The 23,634-nt window shown below is 44.8% G+C and overlaps 1 protein-coding gene across 1 annotated transcript; it reads right to left on the bottom strand.

The window, feature by feature from the left end:
- Positions 1–1,029: 1,029 nt before the first annotated feature.
- LOC142492440 (opsin-5-like) lies at positions 1,030–20,066 on the bottom strand. Its single transcript, XM_075595079.1, has 5 exons — positions 19,959–20,066; positions 19,684–19,777; positions 4,823–5,116; positions 3,366–3,697; positions 1,030–2,363 (listed from the first exon to the last, which is right to left on the bottom strand). Exons 1-5 carry the CDS (start codon positions 20,064–20,066, stop codon positions 2,004–2,006), a joined length of 1,188 nt encoding a protein of 395 aa, XP_075451194.1. The 3' UTR covers positions 1,030–2,003.
- Positions 20,067–23,634: the final 3,568 nt, after the last annotated feature.

Here is a 23,634-nt window from a genome sequence, read left to right as displayed (position 1 = left end):
ATCACGAACATCTCCCTACATTCTGCCCAATGACATCTGCCTTTCCTCTGCTTTATTACCTCCTCTCACTGTCGCCTACAAGACTTCTCCCATGCTGCCCCCTCTCTCTGGAATTCCCTACCACCCAACTCTCCCCCAGCTACTACTATTAATACTACTAACATCCAACCCCATTGGGTCCAGCTGTTTAGCTGGACCAATCTCCATGATATGTAACAAATTCTAACATCCCTTCCTTCAAACTTTAATGGGATTACTTGCCAGGCTGGACCATATACCTTCATCCTGAAGTATACTCTATTCCACAATGAGCAATCACTTTACCTCTTTGTTTCAACATTGTCCCTCATTTCCTCTAGATTGTAAGATCTCATGACCCGGGCCCTCATTACTCTTTGAAGCGGTTTGTGCATATGTTAGTCCTTATTTGTATTTGTTTGTAACTCTGTTTATGTCATTATTAAATCTCTCTACCCCCAGTGTACCATGCTGGCACTTTACAAACAAATAAGCAATAATATATTGACAAGTCTAAGGCACTTTGGGAGGAAGGGGGTACTGGTGATAAGATCAACAGAATCAGAACCCTTAATTGGTTATTCAGGACAGCAATTCTAGTAGTGTGAGCTAAGCCAGCTGCCTGTTCGCTTAATTGTCACAGCATACTTTTGAGCTCTACTGCTCAGACCTGTCGCTAATCCTATTAGCATGTATCTCAGGAGTGCTCCTTTTTATGCACTAGGAACTTTGAGTTGGTAACCAGGAAGTGGAAGTGGTCTGCTTTTAAAGGAAGCCAGGGAAGGGGGCTACAGGTGTGAGCAATGAGAAGTAGAGCTCAAAAGAACAACATTGCTATTCATTTTAAACATTAGCCTTTCCCTAGGTCAGTGTTTTTCAAACATCTCCACGTGACCAACAGCCACACCAGGTTTTGGGGAAAACCAATGCACTTGCAAACAGGGAAATGCACTTTAAAAAAAAAATATATATTAATAGAATGTTAGGTGGTTACCTCAGAAACCCGGTGTGGCTGTGCGTCACAAGGACAGCAAGAAGCACAAGATGCCACTAGTAGTGGAAGAGTGGAATGTCACACATGGACAAGATGACCAATACAGATGATCCATGAGGGATACATAATATGTTATGCGTCTGCATAATGGGTAATTCAAAATATCCAAAGGGAAAATTATCATTGGGTCAAATTTAAGGGGTTAACGTTTGTGGCGTGAGCTTCCTGCATTGCATCCAGTGTATTGAACTTTACTTAAATGTAAAAAAAGGAATCGACACATTGTTACATTGTTTCATGGATCGACTACACTTTATATTGGCAAACCCACTCACTTAATTTCAGCAGCTGATCTGGGTATACACGCATGTGTTGCAGGTAAATATGGCATTAATTATCTTCTAAATATCTATTAAAGAGATATATATTTTCTATTCTGCAGAAGAAATAGTGATCAGGGATCATTCCATTTATGAACACGTTTTGAAAAAGCACATCATTTTGTTTTTTTTTTCCTGTGGAATATTACTTCACGCTGTGGCTTTCCAGAATTAATCCGTAACACACATACTAACAGCGGCAGTGTGTTAGACATGAAACAAAATTGCAGTTATTACCACATTGAATATGAATACATCTGACATTCATTTGATCTAAGAAAGCAACATTGCATGTCCTTCAGCTTAAGGTATTTCACTTCTTTGTTCCAACTCCCATTGACATATTCAGTTCAGGGGTAAATTCAATACCCTCCGAAGGCCATATTTTTAAATTAAAATTCCTATTGCCATCAATGGGGGTTTGTCAGAAAATTTTGTTATATTTTCTTTTCCTCAAATCCTTTGCCGTTCTTTAAAAGCTATTTTCAAAAACATAGTCTTAACAGAGCACAGAATGTTACGTGGACTGGTTGCAGCATACGGTATATAAAAAGCACTGTATGTTTCCATGTTTCTTTTGAACCTGTGAATTTCTGACTGGAAAATACCATTCATTGTGTCATTGTGGAGATGGAATTCCCTTTGTTTTCTTTTAGGTCAGATAAAATGTGGATGTTTTCCCTGCCCGCCCAGATCACAGACACTGGTATGTTCTCCACTGAGTTTTGTGACTGCAAAAAATGAATCCTCCATCCGAAGCAACACTTCAGCTGTTTGACTTTTTGCCTGAACGTTTTGCTGAACATGTAGTAGATGATGGGGTTGAAGGCTGTTGAGGACTTTGCAAAGAGGCAGGGAAGTAGGGATACGATAGGTGGGATGTTTTCGCTGGAATTAAATATAGACCACAAGCTGATGGCTGCATAGGGCGTCCAAGAGAGGAGAAAACCAAAACTGACGAGCACTGCCAACTGGAATAAATAAAACACATGTTACATTCATTGATAATAAATCAATTTTTTATGTAAAGAAGCCGTCCCATTTAGGTCACATACAGTACATCAGGAGAAACATACTGCCAATGTACCTTGATCCCACAAAAAAAGGCAATCAAACTTAAACCCCTGTTTAATATGCGGTGACGCCACTTTCCAGTGCTTGATAAGAGTTCAGCTCCAATCAAATGAGGTGCTGGAAATTACTGCAGTCCCATTCATTTGATTGGAGCTGAACTATTCCACATTGAATATGACTCTTGGATAGGAAATTCACTTTTTTTGGTTCTGTTTGTAAATTAAATCTCCTGTGTCCTCCAGTCTTGTCCTGTTTGTCCATACCACAATAATAGTATTCTAAAAATCATAAAAACGATATCCCCCTCAGATGACCAAACACACTTGCTTGTGGAAGGGGATTGGTGATCTCCTGTAGCTCAAAACTGAGCAACTTCACACAAAAGTAGGAGCACAATGTAGTGACCTATCTCTTAACGTTGAGACCTCCATGGGAGCAATCTAAACAGCTGTCATAGCTGATAAGTTATTTCTGATATTGCCATATAATATGTGTACAGTATGTGTGTGGGTTTTCCTGATTATATACTGGTTCCCATGACATCCTCACATTCATCTCTTAATGCCCTTCTTTTATCTTTGCAATGAAATCTTCACATCTCCTGTCTAAGATTTGTTATCTTGCTTTATGCATCTGTGTTAAGCTCATGGAGTCTCTGTAAATCAGAATTACTGACCTGAGGAAGAGAGAACCTTAAAAACTTGTTAGTCCCATATAAAAGATATCACCTAATACTGAAGTACTCCTTTAATGCAGGAAGCACATTCTGAGATAGTTTAAATTAAAATCTGTGAAGACCTCAAAGGACTATGTTTGAACTTTTATTTTATTACATGCTAACTTGATAACATGCATGATGGTAATAATAATACAATTCGAAGATGTAATTATTTACTTACCAGGGTCAATTTTTTCTCCACTCTTGCAATATTTCGGATTTTGTCATAATGTTGTATTTCTTGATATGCTTTATGGAGTTTCCATGCTATTCTTGTGTAGCATGTTATAATTGTCACAGCTGGCACGATAGTACACAAGATAAACATGCTTATGACGAATGAGAATCCATTTGTAGAATTATGGAATTCACTCCATGCTATAGTACAAGATATACCAAAAGGTTCAGCACCGTAATAGCCCCAGCCAAGCAAAGGTAATATGGCCCAAAGCAAAGAATAAAGCCATATACAGGTTATCACAATATATATTGTTCTCTTTTTTATTGTATTACCTGAAAGGAAAAATAAATAAAACTTTAGTTTTATGGTGATAATTTTAGGTCTCTCAAAATTGGATTTAAAATTTCCTTTACTGCAATATAAAATCCAAACAAGATTGGACAAAATACTCCACATCCCCTTCTATTGGGGGATATATTGCTGGGTTTATATTTGAACATATTTTATCAATATTCTACAGCCACATAAACATGAAGCTTGGCAACAACTGTAGGTTGAGTGACTAGTGTATCAGTTAAAGGATAGGGTTTTGACAAACAACTCTACACAGGCCATTTCCAATGTATAATTTATTCTAGCTTTTTACATATAATGTATACTGTAAATATGTATTTAAAGTTTTTTGAATTAATATTTACTTTTATTTCAATAGAATGGCTGATAATTCACTTTAATATTACTATTGCTGTATTCATGTAAACTTAGCCACCATTACCAAAAGATGTGCTCTAGATCACCTAGCAGGGCACTGCAGATGTTGTAGCATCATCTTTGTTAATGGAAATGATGAAGCTGCAGGATTCGCTGAAATCAAATAACTGACATTTATTATCTACTGCCCTTTCTTATCTACTGCAGCAGCAAAGTGACTTTTACAAATGGCCAAATGTCATCCAATGATGTTAAGTTGAATGGCATTATTCCTTTGGCCTTTAATATGGATGAAGTAGCCAGATTATCATGGTGTTGGGTACTTTATCATATATTACAATAGCTTTTTGGTGACATATTACTCGTGCAGTTAAAGCACACGTGCACAAATCATTAATTTGTGTAAAAACATATAAGTACAGCTCAACCCCGTTATAGCGCGATCCGTTACAACGTGAATCCGCTTGTAACGCGATGCAAGTGTGGCTCCCAATTTTTGGATTTATGAAAACTTAACAACACGATTATTGGTGTCTTAAATACTTTATTGTACAATGCATGCAATTGTACATTATTTCTAACGCGTTATTGGGAGATTTTTTTAAATCTGACATTCTTTCTACCTGCTATAACCCCCAAAACTACTCAAAAGGGCCACTGTACAAGCAAGTGTACTAGTTGACTTGACTTGACTTCCTGTTACCGCGTTTAATCAACAAAAACACGTTATTCTTGTTTTTACTTACGATTTGATCTGGGGGAGGTTGTCACTAGATACCGAACAACAGCCATAGCAGATAAGGTCATCATACTGCATACGCCAAAGCAGAAACCCATCAGTGCATAATACAGACAGGACGGGTCTCCCCCAAGCCAGGCATGGTTCCAAGCAGAAGCAATAGCCAACGGGTACATGCTGATAGCCATACCTAAATCAGTTACTGCTAAGTTTATAGACAGGAGATCTGGTGACTTTAGGTGAGAGGAACCTTTCACTGCTGTGGCAAGGACCGCTAAATTCCCCACTATAGTTAAAATAGCTGAAAAGAAAACATGTCATAAAAAAATTATAAGCATATTATGGCTACAGATTATGCACCATATACAATTCAGCATGTGCTTTAATAACATTGTACTGTATGTAGTTACTGACTTATGACCGTCTGTTAGGTAGATGAGAAAGAACTGAAAGAACTGAAATTAACCTTTCAATTTTGACAAGATAGACATTGAAAAATGCATACTGTATCTTATAAGCTATGTCATACAAATATGACTTTTGAATACTTCGATAGAGTTATTACACTCTGCCCCAATCAAAAAGCAAAACTAATTTTTATAACATTTAAATCATCAAGGGGGCTGGACAGGACACGTAGCACTGTCCAAGTCCCTTGGCAGCTTCCCGTTCTCAGGGCCGCGAGAACAGTAGCCGCACCGGAACAGTGAAAATCATAGCACTGAGGACAGCATGTCATGCTACATTCAATTAATTGTGAACCATTTATAGATACTGTATAAACACTTGTATTACCAGATTCCCATACTATTGCGTAATGAATGCATGTAATATTGAAGATAACGAAAATAATGTGAGGACTATTTACTAAAGTCAACTGGTTGCAAAATTAGGGAAAAAACCCATTCAACAGAATTGCACCAGAATTGTCAAAAAAAAAGGAATCGCATTGAAAAGCAATTACAGTTTTCTTTTACTAAATCTGGTGTAATTCATTTGCACTTGTTTTTAAGCTGAGAGATTTTAGTAAATAACGGACTGTGTAATTTATGTAGTGTATGAACAATTGTATTTGCATTGCAGTAAATGTATGTGGCATGCATTAAGGACAAAATGTATGTACAGATGCAGCGGCCGTTATTCGAACAAATCACGGAGTCGTTTTCATGTGCGCTTCTGTACTCCACGTGGCATTAACGCGGCCAATCACCCCAGGCACTCGTGTTTATCGCGGTTGCTTTGTTTGAATTTCATGGATCCTGTTTCGTATCCGTGGCAGAAATTAATGAATTGTAATGTGTACAGTGCTTTGCTACTGTGTCAATTTCGGTGTTTAACACTGTTTAACACTAAAATGTCATTTCTTGCACTCGCGTCTTAAGGCTGGAAGGGGCGGTAAGGTTGGAAGTAATCCCGCGCCATGACATGTGTATTCCGAGGTATACAACACGTGAAGTGTTCGAATAACGGCCGTTGCATCTGTAACTACTGTACATTCACTAAACTTTGTTAAACTTGAGTTAATACCACTCACAGTAAAGAAAAGATAAAAAGGAGCATGACATTTCCAGTTTCATAAAATCCACTTGTTAATTAATAAATAGATTTAAATATTGCGATAAAAATGGTGGTCATTTAACTAGAGGCATCATTAAGTTAAAATCTTGCTTGATGCATATGTAAGGATGTGGTAGGAACCTCATATGTGTGTTTAGTTGGTGTTTGACTCTGTTCAGTGAGAGGCATGTGGAATGTCTGCAACAGTGTTGCAGTGTGAGAGAGCAGAGTGAGGCAGGCAGTGGATGATGTAATAACTGAGCTGTGTGTCTGTGCAGATTAGGCAGAGAGGCTCCGTGGAGAAACTACAACTCCCATGAGCTCCTGGGCAGTCACCTGACTTGAGGAGCCAATCGGAAGGCTAGAATTACAGGAGGAGGAAAGGGAAGCATGGGGCAGAGGCCACGCTAGTCAGAGGGGATCTGGAAGGTAAAGGAGGAGGGTGTGTGCGTGCAGGGCGTCCGTGACCCGCCTGCATAGGCTAGCTTTACCCCGCAGGCCCTTAGGAGAAACCCCTGAGCCACAGTAGGTTGCTGTGCTGCAGGGACGCCCATAGTGGTAGCGATCAGTCACCTTACTGTGTAGACCGTTAGGGACAAGCGTGCGGAGCAGGTTTGCTGGTGAGCTGCTTGGGACCAGACAGCTGCACTGCGGACATCAAAGACAAGCCAAGGATTCGGCTGATCCTTTTCGAAGCATTACCGGTCACCGCAGTGACCGGAAGGTATCTAACATTAAGTGCACCAACACCGGTCAACAGGCGCCGATCCCGCCTTAGGCGTAACTCTTTGAGAACACTAGTGAGTGACCAAAGGCCTAATACACTGAGTTATTCTAGCTACTAGCGCAAGGACACGGTGTGTGGGGCACGCGGTGGCGGGACCCGGACATACTCATTAAGAGCGTGGCTGAGCCACTACTGTACAGGACAATACTCATTAAGAGCGTGGCCGAGCCACTCACGTTATAAGGACATTACCATTTAGCTGCGTTAAGGTTATATAGGTTATAGGTTATGTGTTGGGTTATATGCTGCGTGTGTATTAATATGATATATTGTGCATATAGTAAAGTTGGTTGCATCATACATGTGTGTGTAAATGTTTCTTGCCCAGGGGAATCTCACATCACGGGGATCCTGGGTAAGTGGAGGCCCTGCGCTATAAGTGTTACCCCAGGCTCCCAGCTAGCGGAGGCTCAGATCTCCTGGAGCCGCAGGTGCGTGCAGTTACCCGTAGTCGCTTTAGCGTGTCAGAAAAAGGGCTACACATATGTACTGTAACAGGATTTCTTATACCCCTTAAACCTATGACACAAAATGTAATAGCACAAGATTTTATATTTGTTTTGCTATTAGTTTCATAAGTGTTATATATTAAACAAAATGGCCGCACATTATCTAGAATACCTCAGCAGAGGGGTAGGAGGTGCAAGGTAAATGTAAATAGAAGAATCCAAGGTGATCAAAATACCAGCACAGCATATGGATAAGGGTTTTCTGTCCATCATGCAGACATAACCTGATGTTTTGGTCCTCAGAGGGACCTATTTCAAGGATAACGTAACATGCCTAACACAATTTATAACAAAAAGAGTGGAGGTGGAGTGGGTGGGTGTTGCTAGGCTAGTGAGTGAAAATGGTATCTGAGGGTGGAGTAGTTAACTTGACTGTCTCGATAGGAGTGAGACAAATGGAGTGAGGAAACAATCAACGTCTGTGTCACAATGCAAAAATAAAGAATACAAATGTAATGTATCCCTCAGTGTGGTCTCTAGCGATGCCTGCTGTGGTCTACACCGCGGCCAAATCTCCACCTGCGCTCCTCTGCCAGGACAACTCCGATCGCAGTGCAGCCGGTCGCCTTTCATCATTTTTAAACGTCCTAGGACTCAGAAGATCTACCCAGCCGCATGTTACAGCTACCCAGCCGCCGGTATTTGTGAGCAAGCCCGTGGTAGCAGCCAAACATCCCATTCAGGCCTGCCATGGGAGAGCAGCAGAATGAGATATGGTACCTGGGTGGTAATGGAAACAGGTTCCATGTAAAAGCAATGGTGTCTCACTACCACAGTGTAGCCACCAACGCCACCTTAGTTTAAAGTTACTTTGTATGCGTGTGGTAAAGCCTGCATATCTACTACCCATAAGTTGTAATAGAATGTGTGTGTATGAGTGTTGTCGTGAAGGGAGCAAATACAAAAGAACACAGACATCCAAAAATTGGCACACATCAGGAGTTCATATACACAAGACTGATCCAAGTGGGATCAATGAACTCCCAAATTGCTGCACTCAATATGTATATTTAATATTTAGTATATAGGACTACATTGTTCCACCAGATAGCTTATCTGCAAAGGCTGTCTAATTGACCAAGGAAACAAAAATGATAACGTTTTATTACATCCAAATATAGGATGGTGACAAAGTGATAACTATATACAGTGAGTAATAAAATAAATAAAATGTCCCAGTAGTGGAGAGTAGATAGGATTCTGGGATATTCTAGTCTATTAGACATATCATGAACACGTAGCATGGTGTCAAAAACTGTGGTGCCCAGAAGTTCTAATCGGACATCCAAGAATTCATCAAATATATTGTGCTGCTATCTTGAAATCTGGTAATGGATCACAGAGGTATATAATCACAGGAGACAAAGTCAGTATAGTATGCAAAAGATGTTATATAGGTATAGCTATGGCTGGTCCAGCTATCTCTCTACCTTCCCTGTCACGCAAGTTCTAATAAGATGTAGACAGTGACAGGCTGTCCTATGGGGTTTTCCCTCTCCTCATGCTGACTTCCTGAGTGACTGGAGTGGAGATGACACAGGGATCTGTAATAGCCAATGGTGGTAAAGATATTGGGCCCTCCCTCTTTGAGCTTCAGGAATGAAGTGTCTAAATTATAGATTGAAGTTGAGCCCCTTAGGGGTAGGACCTTCAGTTTGTTTCCAGCCTGCCCCTGCATGGGGTAGGAGAGTGTTGGAGACGTCTCCTCCCTGCTGGGAGGGAGACGTGCTCAGCCTCATGGGCTGAGGGAAACATGCTACTCTAGCCAGGCCTCAATATTACCCGCAGGCCAGTACCATCCAGAAGCCAGGGATCTATCCTATCAACTGAAGCATATGCTGCAATGACACCGGCAGTGGCTGCTACAATAAAGATCATCCTCATTTATACGTTTGGTTTGGTGGCAGTCTGTTGGACAAAGGTATTGGGGGTAAAGATTGTCATGGTGGGACTGCCTTCAGCTCTGGTGAACCCACTATGTCTGGAGGTGCTGCCACCAAGAGGAAAAGAAACAGCAGATCACCAAAAAGACTGTCCTGTTCCCCCACACCATCACGGGCAACTCATCTCTCCTCTCTCGCAGGTAACCAGCACTACATCAGCAGTAGCCTACCCAAGTTCCCCCAGAAGAGGGGGGGGGGGACATGTGCTACATAGGTATGCCAAGACAGTGTTAGCTTAGCGCTACAAAGTAACATGTATGGAAAAGATGCAGTCTATGCTTGTTGACCAGTTCACACAAGCAGCTAACAGCATTATTAGGTATATTGCTACGAATGTCTACTGTAGAACTCTGTGGGTAGCTATGGTTGTCTATAGATAGTATATACTTGCAAATAACAAGGCACAATCTCTATATGGTGTCCCAAGGGAGAGATGTGTATGTGATTATATCAAAATAATGTTCGTTCAACCAAAACAAATCTGTATGGAATAAGGACAGTCTATGCTAATTAGCACAGTTATCACAAACAACTGGAATTGATAATGGGTATACTGCCAGGGATCTCTGCTGTTGCAGTATATAGATAACTATGCCTGCCCATAACAGCTGCATTTTCTTTATCACATTTTCACCTGACAATGTCAACCACAAAATTAAGAAGGCTGTTTACCAACACGTAGAAATGGTACAAGTGGCTTAAAATGCTTAAAATGTTTCTGACATTTACAGGGTATGAACAAACCAAGGAAATTCTGTTAATATGGAGATCAATTTACTACTGTAGGTGCCGTGCATCTGTGCTGACGGTTTCCCCAGATACATCAATAGGTCTTAGTATAGCTACATTTTATACAGATTTGTGTAAAATATTTATGTATGTGTAAACCAAGTACCATCTGCGGTTCTAGTATGGCAGATCTACCCTGCTCAAGCGAATGAAGAGGGATTAATAAACCAAACAGTGTAAGGGAAGAGTGGTGCTCACAGGGAATAAATGATAAACTAAGTGAGAGGAAAGACAGAATCCCTATATTGTGGCACTAAGAGAGTGCACCCAAATTAAAACTTAATATTTATTGATTAATCTTAAAATGAAACTGTTTGGAGTAACCATAAATGCAGGACAAATTATTAATTAAAAAAAACGGAGAGGTGGGGTAATTATATATAAACCCTATTGTCGGTCTGTTAACCCTTTGATGGTTTGTAAGTGTAAGAGAAGTGTCACACAGGTAAGTATGGTGAGGATACTGTTATATCACTGATCCCTTGTGGGAGTAGCCATAAACTTACATAGAGTATGAGAGGAGAGAATGATTATAGCTATATAGATAGACATCTATGTCCAGGGCAGCCATAAATATAGCCCTAGGTCTATCTAAGTAGCTAATCTCTAACTAAATAGATTCGGACACAAACTATTTATTGAAACAGACTGACGCTAGAGTCTGGGTGCTGTTGCTGCCCACGAATGCAGTCTACGAAGCACCCAGACGGTACACAAGCCCTCACCAATCCGATGAGCTGATGTCACGTGATGGTGACGTCAGACGTACCCTACATATGTTTCACCTCGACGGGCTTCATCGGGGGCTTCATGGTATAATCATTCTCTCCTCTCATACTCTATGTAAGTTTATGGCTACTCCCACAAGGGAACAGTGATATAACAGTATCCTCACCATACTTACCTGTGTGACACTTCTCTTACACTTACAAACCATCAAAGGGTTAACAGACCGACAATAGGGTTTATATATAATTCCCCTATGTACTACCCCACCTCTCCGGTTTTTTACTATTTTTAATTGATAATTTGTCCTGCATTTATGGTTACTCCAAACAGTTTCATTTTAAGATTAATCAATAAATATTAAGTTTTAATTTGGGTGCACTCTCTTAGTGCCACAATATAGGGATTCTGTCTTTCCTCTTACTTAGTTTAAAATATTTATGTACTGTAAATTTGCATCCACTATGAATTTTAGACTTATTTGCGCTGTATGAAACAGCCAGGAAAATATCAACAGTCACGTAAAACTCAACATCCACCTCCAATTTGAAATGTTTGCAGTTTCTTTAACTAATTAACACAAACATGTTTGGCAGAAGGTTTTTGCACATGTTTTCCAAAAACATTTGCTCAGTAAAGTGGAATTTTTTTCACACATCTCTATTTATCTAGCACAGGCCTGCATAACTCGTAAAGCGAGAAGGGCCGAACTGCTCCAAGGAAAAAAAATTGGGCCGCACGGGTAAAATCATCATCATCATCATCATCATCATCATCATCATCATCATCATCATCATCATCATCATCATCATCATCTCTCCTCCAGCTCCTATCATCATCATCATCATCATCATCATCATCATCATCATCATCATCATCATCATCATCATCATCATCATCATCATCATCATCATCATCATCATCATCATCATCATCATCATCTCTCCTCCAGCTCCTATCATCATCATCATCATCATCTCTCCTCCAGCTCCTATCATCATCATCATCTCTCCTCCAGCTCCTATCATCATCATCATCAACATCTCTCCTCCAGCTCCTATCATCATCATCATCATCATCTCTCCTCCAGCTCCTATCATCATCATCATCATCATCTCTCCTCCAGCTCCTATCATCATCATCATCCTCATATATCTCCCCCAGCACCCCTCACTATCAACCTTTGCGATACCTGCACCTCGCATCACTCTCCCCCCTGCACCTCACATCACTCTCCCCCCCTGCAACTCACACCACTCTGCCCCCCCTGCAACTCACACCACTCCCCCCCCTGCAACTCACACCACTCTCCCCACCCCCCTGCAACTCACACCACTCTTCCCCCCCACTGCAACTCACACCGCTCTCCCCCCCCCCCCTGCAACTCACACCACTCTTCCCCCCCCCCGCAACTCACACCACTCTTCCCCCCCCTGCAACTCACACCACTCTCCCCCCTCACAAGGAAAACAGAGTCGGGCCCCACAGCCCATTTCAGCAGCCCCCCACAGCAGCCTCCCACAGCCCATATCAGCAGCCCCCAACAGCCGATATCAGCAGCCCCCCAGTTCATTTCAGCAGCCCCCCACAGTAGCCCCCCACAGCCCATATCAGCAGCCCCCCACCCCCTTCCATGTCAGCAGCCCCCCACCCCCTTCCATGTCAGCAGCCCCTCACCCCCCTCCCATGTCAGCAGCCCCCCAGCCCCCTCCCATGTCAGCAGCCCCTCACATGTCAGCAGCCCCCTCACCCCCCTTCCAAGACAGCAGCCCCCCCACCAAGTCAACAGCCCCCCACCCCCCTTACAAGTCAGCAGTCCCCCCACCCAAGTCAGCAGCCCCCCCACCCAAGTCAGCAGCCCCCCACCCCCATGCTTATCTGTTGATGGTGATGGCAGGTAGCGCGAGGGATGCGCGCTCTAGCAGCAGACTTGGAAGTTCCGGGTCGCGCTACACTACTAGAGCGTGTCCCCGTGCAGGAGGAGGGAGGAGGGAGTTTAGAGGTTAGGGGAGAGCGCACGTCGCGCACAGACACTGCTGGAGCGCGTCCTCCTTTCCCAACCAGGGAAGGGGGGTGAAGATGGAGGGGGTCCGTCACGGGGTGCCCCGGCGGGCCACATTCGGCCCGCGGCCGTATGTTGTGCAGCCCTGATCTAGCACAACTGTACAGCATTCCATAGTACAGTAGGGGGTGAGTAAGACTGATTAATTGTTAAGGGGGTAGTCCCACAGAGTTGTTAACAACTTATTAATGTAATTGGCTCATTGAGAGATTAAATGACCCCAAATTAGAATTTTCATTAATTAGCTTTTATTATCATAAGGAGTGATTTTTCTATTTTCTACAGATCCGTTTTATTAGAGCCTTGTCTGGTTATTATTTCTCTTTCCCTTTAATGTACTACGTTCCTAGGAGGGACTGTTTCCAAAAGGTCATTGTTACGATTGATTTCTATCAGCAGATATTTGAAAGCAAATCAAACATGTAAAGTAACTTAAATGTAATTTTGGGATAACAAATCAAGAGATAAACTAATCAATTGCAGGGCTGACGACAAATTATTAAAATAAAAAAAAAAATGCAGGATTCCTTCAATCTAGTCCTAGTAAATTATTATCTTGTGTTTTCACATCTATGATCCCTGTTTAGTGCACCCTGAAGTGGCCAGTGATTGGGCAATATCTGCCTCTGATTTGGACAAGAGTTTGTGGCTGATGGCGATGCATAAAAAGCTCCTATGGCTGGAATCTAATATGTGACAATGTGGGGTACTGCACGCTTATCCAGCATTAATGGCCATCTTTTATATGACAGTTATACAGAATAGATAGGAATGGGGAAATAGCTATGGGTCATGGAGGTGGAGTGGAGGGAAGTGGGAGTTTGGCAAGATGGGAAACTCAAATATTAAAAAAAGATGATATTAGAAAACTTCTAAAGACTAAATTCAATGATAGTAGGAGTGGATAAGAAAACAATAGTATAGACTGGTAAAAAAAACTTAAATGCATGCTTGCTAATGCAAGAAATACATAGTTACATAGTAGATGAGGTTGAAAAAAGACTTCCGTCCATCAAGTTCAACCTATGCTAAATTTAGACAACAGATACTTTATCCTATATCTATACTTATTGATCCAGAGGAAGGCAAACAAAAAACCCCATTAAGGGGAAAAAATAATTCCTTCCTGACTCCAAGAATTGGCAATCGGATTAATCCCTGGATCAACATCCTTCCCATATATACTTATTTGGTATATCCCTGTATACCTTTCCCATCTAAAAAGATGTCCAACCTTTTTTTGAACAAATCTATTGTATCTGCCATCACAGTCTCCATGGGTAATGGATTGCACATTTTAACTGCCCTTACTGTAATGAACACTTTCCTTTGTTGCTGGTGAAATTTCCTTTCCTCCAACCTTAAGGGATGGCCCCGAGTCCTTTGTACTGCCCGTGGGATGAATAGTTATTTTTAAAGCTCCTTGTATTGTCCCTGAATATATTTGTATATAGTTATCATATCCCCTCTTAGACGCCTCTTTTCTAATGTAAATAAATCTAATTTAGCTAGCCTCTCCTCATAAGTTAGAATGTCCATCCCCTTTATTAATTTGGTGGCTCTTCTCTGCACTCTCTCTAGTTCCATAATGTATTTTCTTAGGATTGGTGCCCAAAATTGTACTCCATATTCAAGGTGTGGTCTTACTAATGCTTTGTAAAGGGACATAATTATGTTTACTTCCCTTCCATCCATTGCCCGTTTGATGCAAGATAAGATCTTGTTTGCCTTTGCAGCTACTGCATGACATTGGGCACTATTGCTAAGCCTGCTGTCTACAAGCACTCCTAAATCCTTCTCCATCAAGGATTCCCTCCAATATATCTCCATTTAATTTGTAAGTCGCCTTTTTATTCTTGCATCCCAAATGCATAACCTTACATTTATCTGTATTAAACCTCATCTGCCATTTACCTGCCCACGTTTCCAGTCTCTCCAAGTCCTTCTGAAGAGAAATTACATCCTGCTCTGATTCTATTACCTTACACAATTTAGTATCATCGGCAAAGATGGAGACTTTGCTCTCGATCCCAACCTCAAGGTCATTAATAAACAAGTTAAAAAGCAGGGGTCCCAGTACCGATCCCTCAGGTACTCCACTCACGACTTTAGCCCAACTTGAAAAAGTTCCATTTATGACAACCCTCTGTTGTCTGTCCTTTAACCAATTTTCAATCCAGGTGCATATATTATTACTGAGTCCAACTTTCTTTATTTTGTACACCAACCTCTTGTGTGAAACCGTATCAAAAGCCTTTGCAAAATCTAAGTAGACCACATCAACTGCATTACCCTGGTCTAAATTCCTACTTACCTCCTCAAAGAAACAAATAAGGTTAGTTTGGCAAGATCTATCCTTCATAAATCCATGCTGACTATTACTAATGTAACCATGCTGTAAAATGGCTACAGTCATCTCTCCTGCTGACAGTAAGGCCTGGTAAGTTATGGGCATGCCAGCAGTAATTATGCCAGCGGAGAGTCCTCGCAGTGATCCTGGACACTCTAAGGGTAGAGAGCGGGTCGGAACCCCGCGGATACCATTTGCCCGTCCATATGCCCAAACCCATGCCCTAGATAAAGCCCCTGTCCCCGTCACCTTTTCCTGTGGTCCTCATCCAGTTTGGAAATGTCGGGAGGGTCCCAGGGAAATTCGGAGGAACGGACTGGGGAGAGACTGGCGAGTTATACGTCCGATGATGGGTCGGTGGGTGGAGGCTATTCGGGGGAGGCATCTACGTCTAGTTGGAGCCCTAGCGTGGCTATAGTGAAGTTGGAAGAAAGGCCAAAGCGTGTGGGGTGGCCTAAGTCCCGATCTACCGGGACATCTGGGGTGTCTTCCTGGGGGGACACAGAGGAGGGAGAATCCCTAGAATCAGAGCCAGAGAAGGTTAAGGAGACCCGGTGGTGGGCCCCATTATTCGAGGGTTATGTGGGGTGGATGGACCGCACTCGGTTCCTACTACAAAGGGAGGATGTAGTAGATTACTGGTGGGCTAAAGGGGAATTTTCACCGGAGAAGCGGCAAAAGGAGATGCAGGAGCGGTGGTTTCAAATCTGCCATGGCAGTATAAAGCCCAAGGGTCCCAGTATACTGACAGACCCCGTGGACCCAGACGAGCCCCTGTCATGGAAGTTGCCAGGGAAGGCAGGGAATGCTAATTTAACTCGGTGCAGCCGGGCTGAGAGGGCTATTACTGCCAAGTACAAGTATTCCCATGGCTTGGAATATCCCTACGTTCCGGAACCGCTCATGCAGGAAATTGAGGACAATAGGGACAGATGGTTGCGAGAGACCATAGAGGAGTATATGGTGAATAAGGGGGGTGCCATTAAGGGCAGCCGAGCAGAGGAGAGGATAGTGCACCTTATGCGGGTGTGGAGTATAGGCAGGAATGTCTATAAGCACAAAGTGGTGTATCGACCTGAAAGGGGGTTGCCACGCGATTATAGTGTGACCGTCCTGGACATGGGGGGTCGGGAAGTTAAGAAACCCGATCCTCGTCACTATTATTAGGGGGAATAGGATGGCTGTTGCGTAAGTTAGTGGCTACTGGTCAGGGCTTGCTTGGCGCAATAATGTTGTGAAATCAGTCAATGTTGTGACTAATTACAGTAGCGACATTATTTATTCTTACACTTCCCGCACGGCAGGATGCGTGCGGGAAGCGTGGTGACGCGGCGTGTTGCGGCGCACTGTGACATCACAGTCACGTGCGCGCCCGGCTTCCCCGGCTTCCCCGGCTTCCCCGGGCTTCTCTGACACCCCTGGAGTTTAAAGTGAGGTAAGCGGGGGTGCGGGGAAGCAGAGGGGCAGAGCAGGAGCCGGGTTCGGGGTCGGGAAGGGGGGATAAAATGTGCGCGAAGTGGAAGGGGGGTGCGTGTAGGAAACGCGGCGGCGCGCGATCTTGACTGGCGGCAGCCGGAGTAGATCCCGGCATGCCGCCGGCATTGGTAAGAATAAAGTATGCCGCTACTGTATGTGTGTCATTCATTTTACAGTGCTTCCTGAAGAAAGGTACTTCAAATTTAGGTCCCAGCCGGGGTCGGTGGGATTCACCAGGGGGAGAATGTAACCATTCTGTAAAATGGCTACAGTCATCTCTCCTGCTGACAGTAAGGCCTGGTAAGTTATGGGCATGCCAGCAGTAATTATGGAGGTTTGCCCTCACACCCTGGTGAGGTGCCCTATGTATGGATGGGAGTGGTCACATGCTCTGAATCCATGATTAGTGATGTCAGAGTTGTGCCAGCCCCCAGAGGATACATAAGGCACAGCACTGCTCAAATAGTTAGTTGTTGGTGGGAGTTCAGTTGGTAGTTGTAGAAGGAGCAAATCTGAGTACAGACTTGGGAGAATGCAACTCATAAGACTGTGACCAGGGACCTGGCACAGGGAATATCTCTCTAAGGGGAGATAGGGAATCCACCAATTTGGGAGAGGACACCTTTCAAAGGGAAGTGCAGTGAACATGAACAGCTGAGTACACCCACTGTGAGGGGCAGCTGGCCGCCGCAAGTCAATAAAGATGATCTTGTTAACTTATACCCTCGTGTGTAAGTGTGGAGTGATTACACAGAGGAGTGCACCACAGAGGAGTTCCTCACCAGGACCATCCACAAGCGGACGCTGGGATCCTGATGAGGTGGAGGCGCTGCACTGGATTTAGGTAGGACTCAAGCACACTACCTCAGCTGCCTGTCTGGGTTGGCAATCCCCACACAACATCATGCGGGAGACTCAGGAGTCCTGTTGCCAACAGGTACACCACCAGACACTACACTGTAATGGGGACTGGTTAGACCACAGGGGCCAATGTGAGATTGGGTGGGTCAGGCCAGGTCAGAAAATCCGTTACATTTGGAGGCGCTGCTGAGATAGACCTGTCAACAGGACAGGCTTTTGCTAGGTCACTTGGAAACAGGGAGAGTGTTTGCTGCCACTTTGTGCTGCGTTGGGACGGACCTAGGGGTAGTCAGGGGGCTGATGGAGTTTGTCAGTTCGCAGGGATGACCTAGGGGCCTGAAAGGAGTTGGGGGTTTGGAGCCGGTTTATAGCTGTCCTAGTCACCTTGAGGCAGTGCTAGTTGGTAGGATGCCTAAAGGGATAGCCTGTTAACATGGTCAGGAATTCTGGAGAGGGTCTGCGCTAGGCTAGCCAACAGTAGGTAGACGCCCAAGTACTGCATGGATGAACCAGAGTACTCTAGCCCATTCCAGACCACTTACCGAAGGGAGCACAGACTGGGAGGAAGGAGATACAGCAGACACAGAGAGAGTGAGCCTAGCCTGAGGTAGTGCAAACACGAGTCCAGCCTACATTAGGTACACAAGGTGGTGCATCAAGGTAATCTTTATTGTACCGGTGTAGTAGCTGCCCCGCAGAGAGGAGCTCCATGTACAATAGTCCTAAGTACAGTGAAAGAATGGCGACCGCAAGAATGGAGGATCCGCGCGGTGCGGAAGGTCCAAGATGGCAGACGGAGGTTAATGGAGAGAGTGCACATGGCGTGTGTGCGGGTGAAGAGCATGCTACGGAAATGACTTTCACGAGCCTGCTGTGGAGTGGTGCTCAGGCTGTGGCCGCACCGTTTTGGTCCTGCCTAGGACCGCAGGGTACTACCCTGGAGGACAGTGTTGAAGACATTGTGATTGTGGCTGGTGGAAAAGACGGATCTGCTTGCCAGCCGGTGAGCGTTATACAGAAAGCTACCTCAGTCGCTAAAGTGATTGGGAAGGCAAACCAAGATGGCGGCTCCCGCTTCCCTGGGAGACCGCGTGGTCTCGTTGCAGAGAATTCTGCAGTTGCAAAAGTTGCAGACAGTTGGCCGGGATTGGCGCCAAAGAAAGAACCCCACCCTGTTGGGGGTAATGGCGCGAAAGCTGTGGCCACGCCCACCAGGACTGTGAAAGGTGCGGCCTCAATTAAAGGACATCCTATTAAGCTGTGGGACTCGCCCATAATTGCTACGAGTGGGGGTGGTTTTCAGCTTTGTCAGATGAGGGTGGAGCTGGTCAAGGGAGTGGCTGGCAACTCAACCCCTGCTTGTCAGTCTCGCGGAGCCAGTTCACAGAACAGACCGCTGCTGCAAGTATCTCCTACTAAGACAATGGCCTGTCCACAAGAAGCGACTGCCATGGTATCTACCCAGCCATATTCAGTACCAGGAGGCTTACTGGTGATTCGGGTGGTGGGCACCGAGACTGTGGTGTGCCTGTGTCTACAATGCAGGCTACCGGACGGTACCGTGGGCACGACGGCGTGCTGCCCGCAATGTGGTACACAGTACTTGTTGCCTATGCCTACATTTGTGCCCATCCAGACTATCGAACCCGCGGGGGATACGGCTAGGCTGTCCGCCGGGTCCCCCGGTGCACTGTGGAAAGAAAGTGCGGATCCCGGAGAATGGGGGTCAGGGCCGGTTGTTAAGGCCGAGCCCGAGGAGAAAGGAGCGGTCGGTCAGCGTACCGACCGAGAGACTAAAAGGCGGTCACCACGAACGGTGACCACGAGCAGAGTGGAAGCGGATTCCTCCGATGAGGAACCCAGAGTGTCGTCCGGTGCAGTGATCCGGCCTGTGGTAGTATCCTGTTGAGAAAACGGGAGGAAGGTACCACTTACCGGGAGTATCGGTGAGAGGAGTCGGGTGTCGCCAGAGAAGTGGAAGGCCGAGAGGCAAAGTCCTTCCATTCCTGGGACCGGCGGGTCCAGCGGTGACGGGCGATCCACGCCCACCCTGTGGAGCGGTAAGAGCAGCCCTTGTTCTCACCAGGCTCTGGTGACGGCATCCGTGGAGGAGAGGCGGTGTCAGGCCCAGGCGGCGCAAGAGAAGGCAGCGGAACTTCCGGACATCGTCCTGGAAGAAGAGATCCCGCATGGGGATCCATCACAAGATGGGGGAGTTTCCGGTTCCGGTGATGACGTCACGTCCGGCGGAGGTAGCGGAACGACCGGAGAGATGACAACAACGCCGCGGCGATCGGGCAGTGCTTCCCGATCACCTGTGACAACAAAGAGCTGGCAGGCTGCGAGGAGAGTCGAGAAGGGTGAGGCTCAGCCAGCGGAGAGTCCTCGCAGTGATCCTGGACACTCTTAAGGGTAGAGAGCGGGTCGGAACCCCGCGGATACCATTTGCCCGTCCATATGCCCAAACCCATGCCCTAGATAAAGCCCCTGTCCCCGTCACCTTTTCCTGTGGGTCCTCATCCAGTTTGGGAATGTCGGGAGGGTCCCAGGGAAATTCGGAGGAACGGACTGGGGAGAGACTGGCGAGTTATACGTCCGATGATGGGTCGGTGGGTGGAGGCTATTCGGGGGAGGCATCTACGTCTAGTTGGAGCCCTAGCCTGGCTATAGTGAAGTTGGAAGAAAGGCCAAAGCGTGTGGGGTGGCCTAAGTCCCGATCTACCGGGACATCGGGGGTGTCGTCCTGGGGGGACACAGAGGAGGGAGAATCCCTAGAATCAGAGCCCGAGAAGGTTAAGGAGACCCGGTGGTGGGCCCCATTATTCGAGGGTTATGTGGGGTGGATGGACCGCACTCGGTTCCTACTACAAAGGGAGGATGTAGTAGATTACTGGTGGGCTAAAGGGGAATTTTCGCCGGAGAAGCGGCAAAAGGAGATGCAGGAGCGGTGGTTTCAAATCTGCCACGGCAGTATAAAGCCCAAGGGTCCCAGTATACTGACAGACCCCGTGGACCCAGACGAGCCCCTGTCATGGGTGTTGCCAGGGAAGGCAGGGAATGCTAATTTAACTCGGTGCAGCCGGGCTGAGAGGGCTATTACCGCCAAGTACAAGTATTCCCATGGCTTGGAATATCCCTACGTTCCGGAACCCCTCATGCAGGAAATCGAGGACAATAGGGACAGATGGTTGCGAGAGACCATAGAGGAGTATATGGTGAATAAGGGGGGTGCCATTAAGGGCAGCCGAGCTGAGGAGAGGCTGGCGCACCTTATGCGGGTGTGGAGTATAGGCAGGAATGTCTATAAGCACAAAGTGGTGTATCGACCTGAAAGGAGGTTGCCACGCGATTATAGTGTGACCGTCCTGGACATGGGGGGTCGGGAAGTTAAGAAACCCGATCCTCGTCACTATTATTAGGGGGAATAGGATGGCTGTTGCGTAAGTTAGTGGCTGCTGGTCAGGGCTTGCTTGGCGCAATAATGTTGTGAAATCTGTCAATGTTGTGACTAATTATGTGTGTCATTCATTTTACAGTGCTTCCTGAAGAAAGGTACTTCAAATTTAGGTCCCAGCCGGGGTCGGTGGGATTCACCAGGGGGAGAATGTAACCATTCTGTAAAATGGCTACAGTCATCTCTCCTGCTGACAGTAAGGCCTGGTAAGTTATGGGCATGCCAGCAGTAATTATGGAGGTTTGCCTCACACCCTGGTGAGGTGCCCTATGTATGGATGGGAGTGGTCACATGCTCTGAATCCATGATTAGTGATGTCAGAGTTGTGCCAGCCCCCAGAGGATACATAAGGCACAGCACTGCTCAAATAGTTAGTTGTTGGTGGGAGTTCAGTTGGTAGTTGTAGAAAGGAACAAGTCTGAGTACAGACATGGGAGAATGCAACTCATAAGACTGTGACCAGGGACCTGGCACAGGGAATATCTCTCTAAGGGGAGATAGGGAATCCACCAATTTGGGAGAGGACACCTTTCAAAGGGAAGTGCGGTGAACATGAGCAGCTGAGTACACCCACTATGTGGGGCAGCTGGCCGCCGCAAGTCAATAAAGATGATCTTGTTAACTCATACCCTCGTGTGTAAGTGTGGAGTGATTACACAGAGGAGTGCACCACAGAGGAGTTCGTCACCAGGACCATCCACAAGCAGACGCTGGGATCCTGATGAGGTGGAGGCGCTGCACTGGATCTAGGTAGGACTCAAGCACACTACCTCAGCTGCCTGTCTGGGTTGGCAATCCCCACACAACATCATGCGGGAGACTCAGGAGTCCTGTTGCCAACAGGTGCACCACCAGACACTACACTGTAATGGGGACTGGTTAGACCACAGGGGCCAATGTGAGATTGGGTGGGTCAGGCCAGGTCAGAAAATCCGTTACACTAATAATTTTGTTTTCCATTAGGTATTCCTGAATATTATCCCGTATTAAACCTTCAAGTAGTTTCTACTATTCCTGTTCCTACTATTGAAGTCAGGCTTACAGGTCTGTAATTTCCCGGTTGTTATCTAGCTCCCTTTTTAAATATAGGCACCACATCTGCTTTAAACCAATCTTGTGGTTCTGAGCCTGTGGAAATGGAGTCCTTGAATATTAAATATAATGGTTTGCTATTACTGAGCTTAACTCCTTGAGAACTCTTGGATGTATGCCATCGGGGCCAGGTACCTTATTAACTTTAATTTTTTCAAGTCGCTTATGAACTTCTTCCTCAGTTAACAAATTTTTCATTAATATGGAGGTTGTGTCTTCCTCCTGCGGCACTACTATTGAACTTGATTCTTCCTTGGTAAACACAGAGGCAAAGAATTTGTTTAATACCTCAGCTTTTTCCTTATCTCCAATAATCTGCCTACCCATCTCACACTGAAAGGGTCCTATATTTTCTTTTCTCATTTTTTTGTTATTAAGGTACTTAAAGATTTGTTTAGGGTTGACCTTACTTTCTATTGCAATCCTTTTTTCATTATCCATTTTTGCTAATTTGATTGCCCTTTTGCAATCTTTGTTACATTCCTTATAATTCTGATAACGATGTCTCTGTCCCTTCTGACTTAAAGAATCTAAACACCTTCCTCTTCTTGTCCATTTCCTCCCCTACCTGTTTATTTAGCCAAATTGGTTTTGACTTATTTCTTTTATACTTATTACCCAAGGGTATACACTGATAAGTGTGCTTTTCTAACAATGTTTTAAAGACTGCCTATTTATCTTCTACATTTTTCCCTGCAAAAACATCATCCCATTGAATTACTACTAGATTAGACCTCAGTTTATTAAAATCTGCCTTTCCAAAGTTGAAGGTCTTTGTTGAACCCAAGTTATCTGTTTTTTGATAATTTATTTCAAATGAGACCATGTTATGATCACTGTTACCCAAATGTTCCAGGACTTGAATATTTGTTATTACTTCTACATTGTTTGATATGACCAAATCCAGAACTGCCCCTCTCCTGGTTGGTTCCTCAATAATTTGGGTCATATAATTGTCTTTAAGCACCCCTAAAAACCTGTTCCCTTTTGTTGTAACGCTAATCTCATTGCCCCAGTCTATGTCTGGATAATTAAAATCCACCATTATGCAAACATGACCCAGTTTTGATGCCTTCTCCATTTGCAAAAGTATTTTAGCTTCCTCAATCTCACAGATATTTGGTGGTTTATAGCATATTCCCACAAACATTTTCTTAATACTTTTACCTCCACTGCTAATTTCTATCCACAAAGTCTCTACATTTTCATCATT

This window comes from Ascaphus truei, chromosome 4 (genome assembly GCF_040206685.1).
Source record: "Ascaphus truei isolate aAscTru1 chromosome 4, aAscTru1.hap1, whole genome shotgun sequence".
In the NCBI taxonomy this organism is placed as follows: Eukaryota; Metazoa; Chordata; class Amphibia; order Anura; family Ascaphidae; genus Ascaphus; species Ascaphus truei.
This window is presented reverse-complemented; position numbering and strand designations above follow the sequence as displayed.

Bases quoted from the DNA above. Each gene is read 5' to 3' on its own strand.
- LOC142492440 (XM_075595079.1), bottom strand. From the start codon at position 20,066: ATGCGGGATCTCTTCTTCCAGGACGATGTCCGGAAGTTCCGCTGCCTT. The intron at 5,117-19,683 runs GTGACCGCCTTT...TTTTCTTTTCAG, and splicing joins GCTCGTGGTCACCGTTCGTG to CTATTTTAACTATAGTGGGG. The intron at 2,364-3,365 runs GTAAGTAAATAA...TATTTATTCCAG, and splicing joins TGGAGAAAAAATTGACCCTG to TTGGCAGTGCTCGTCAGTTT.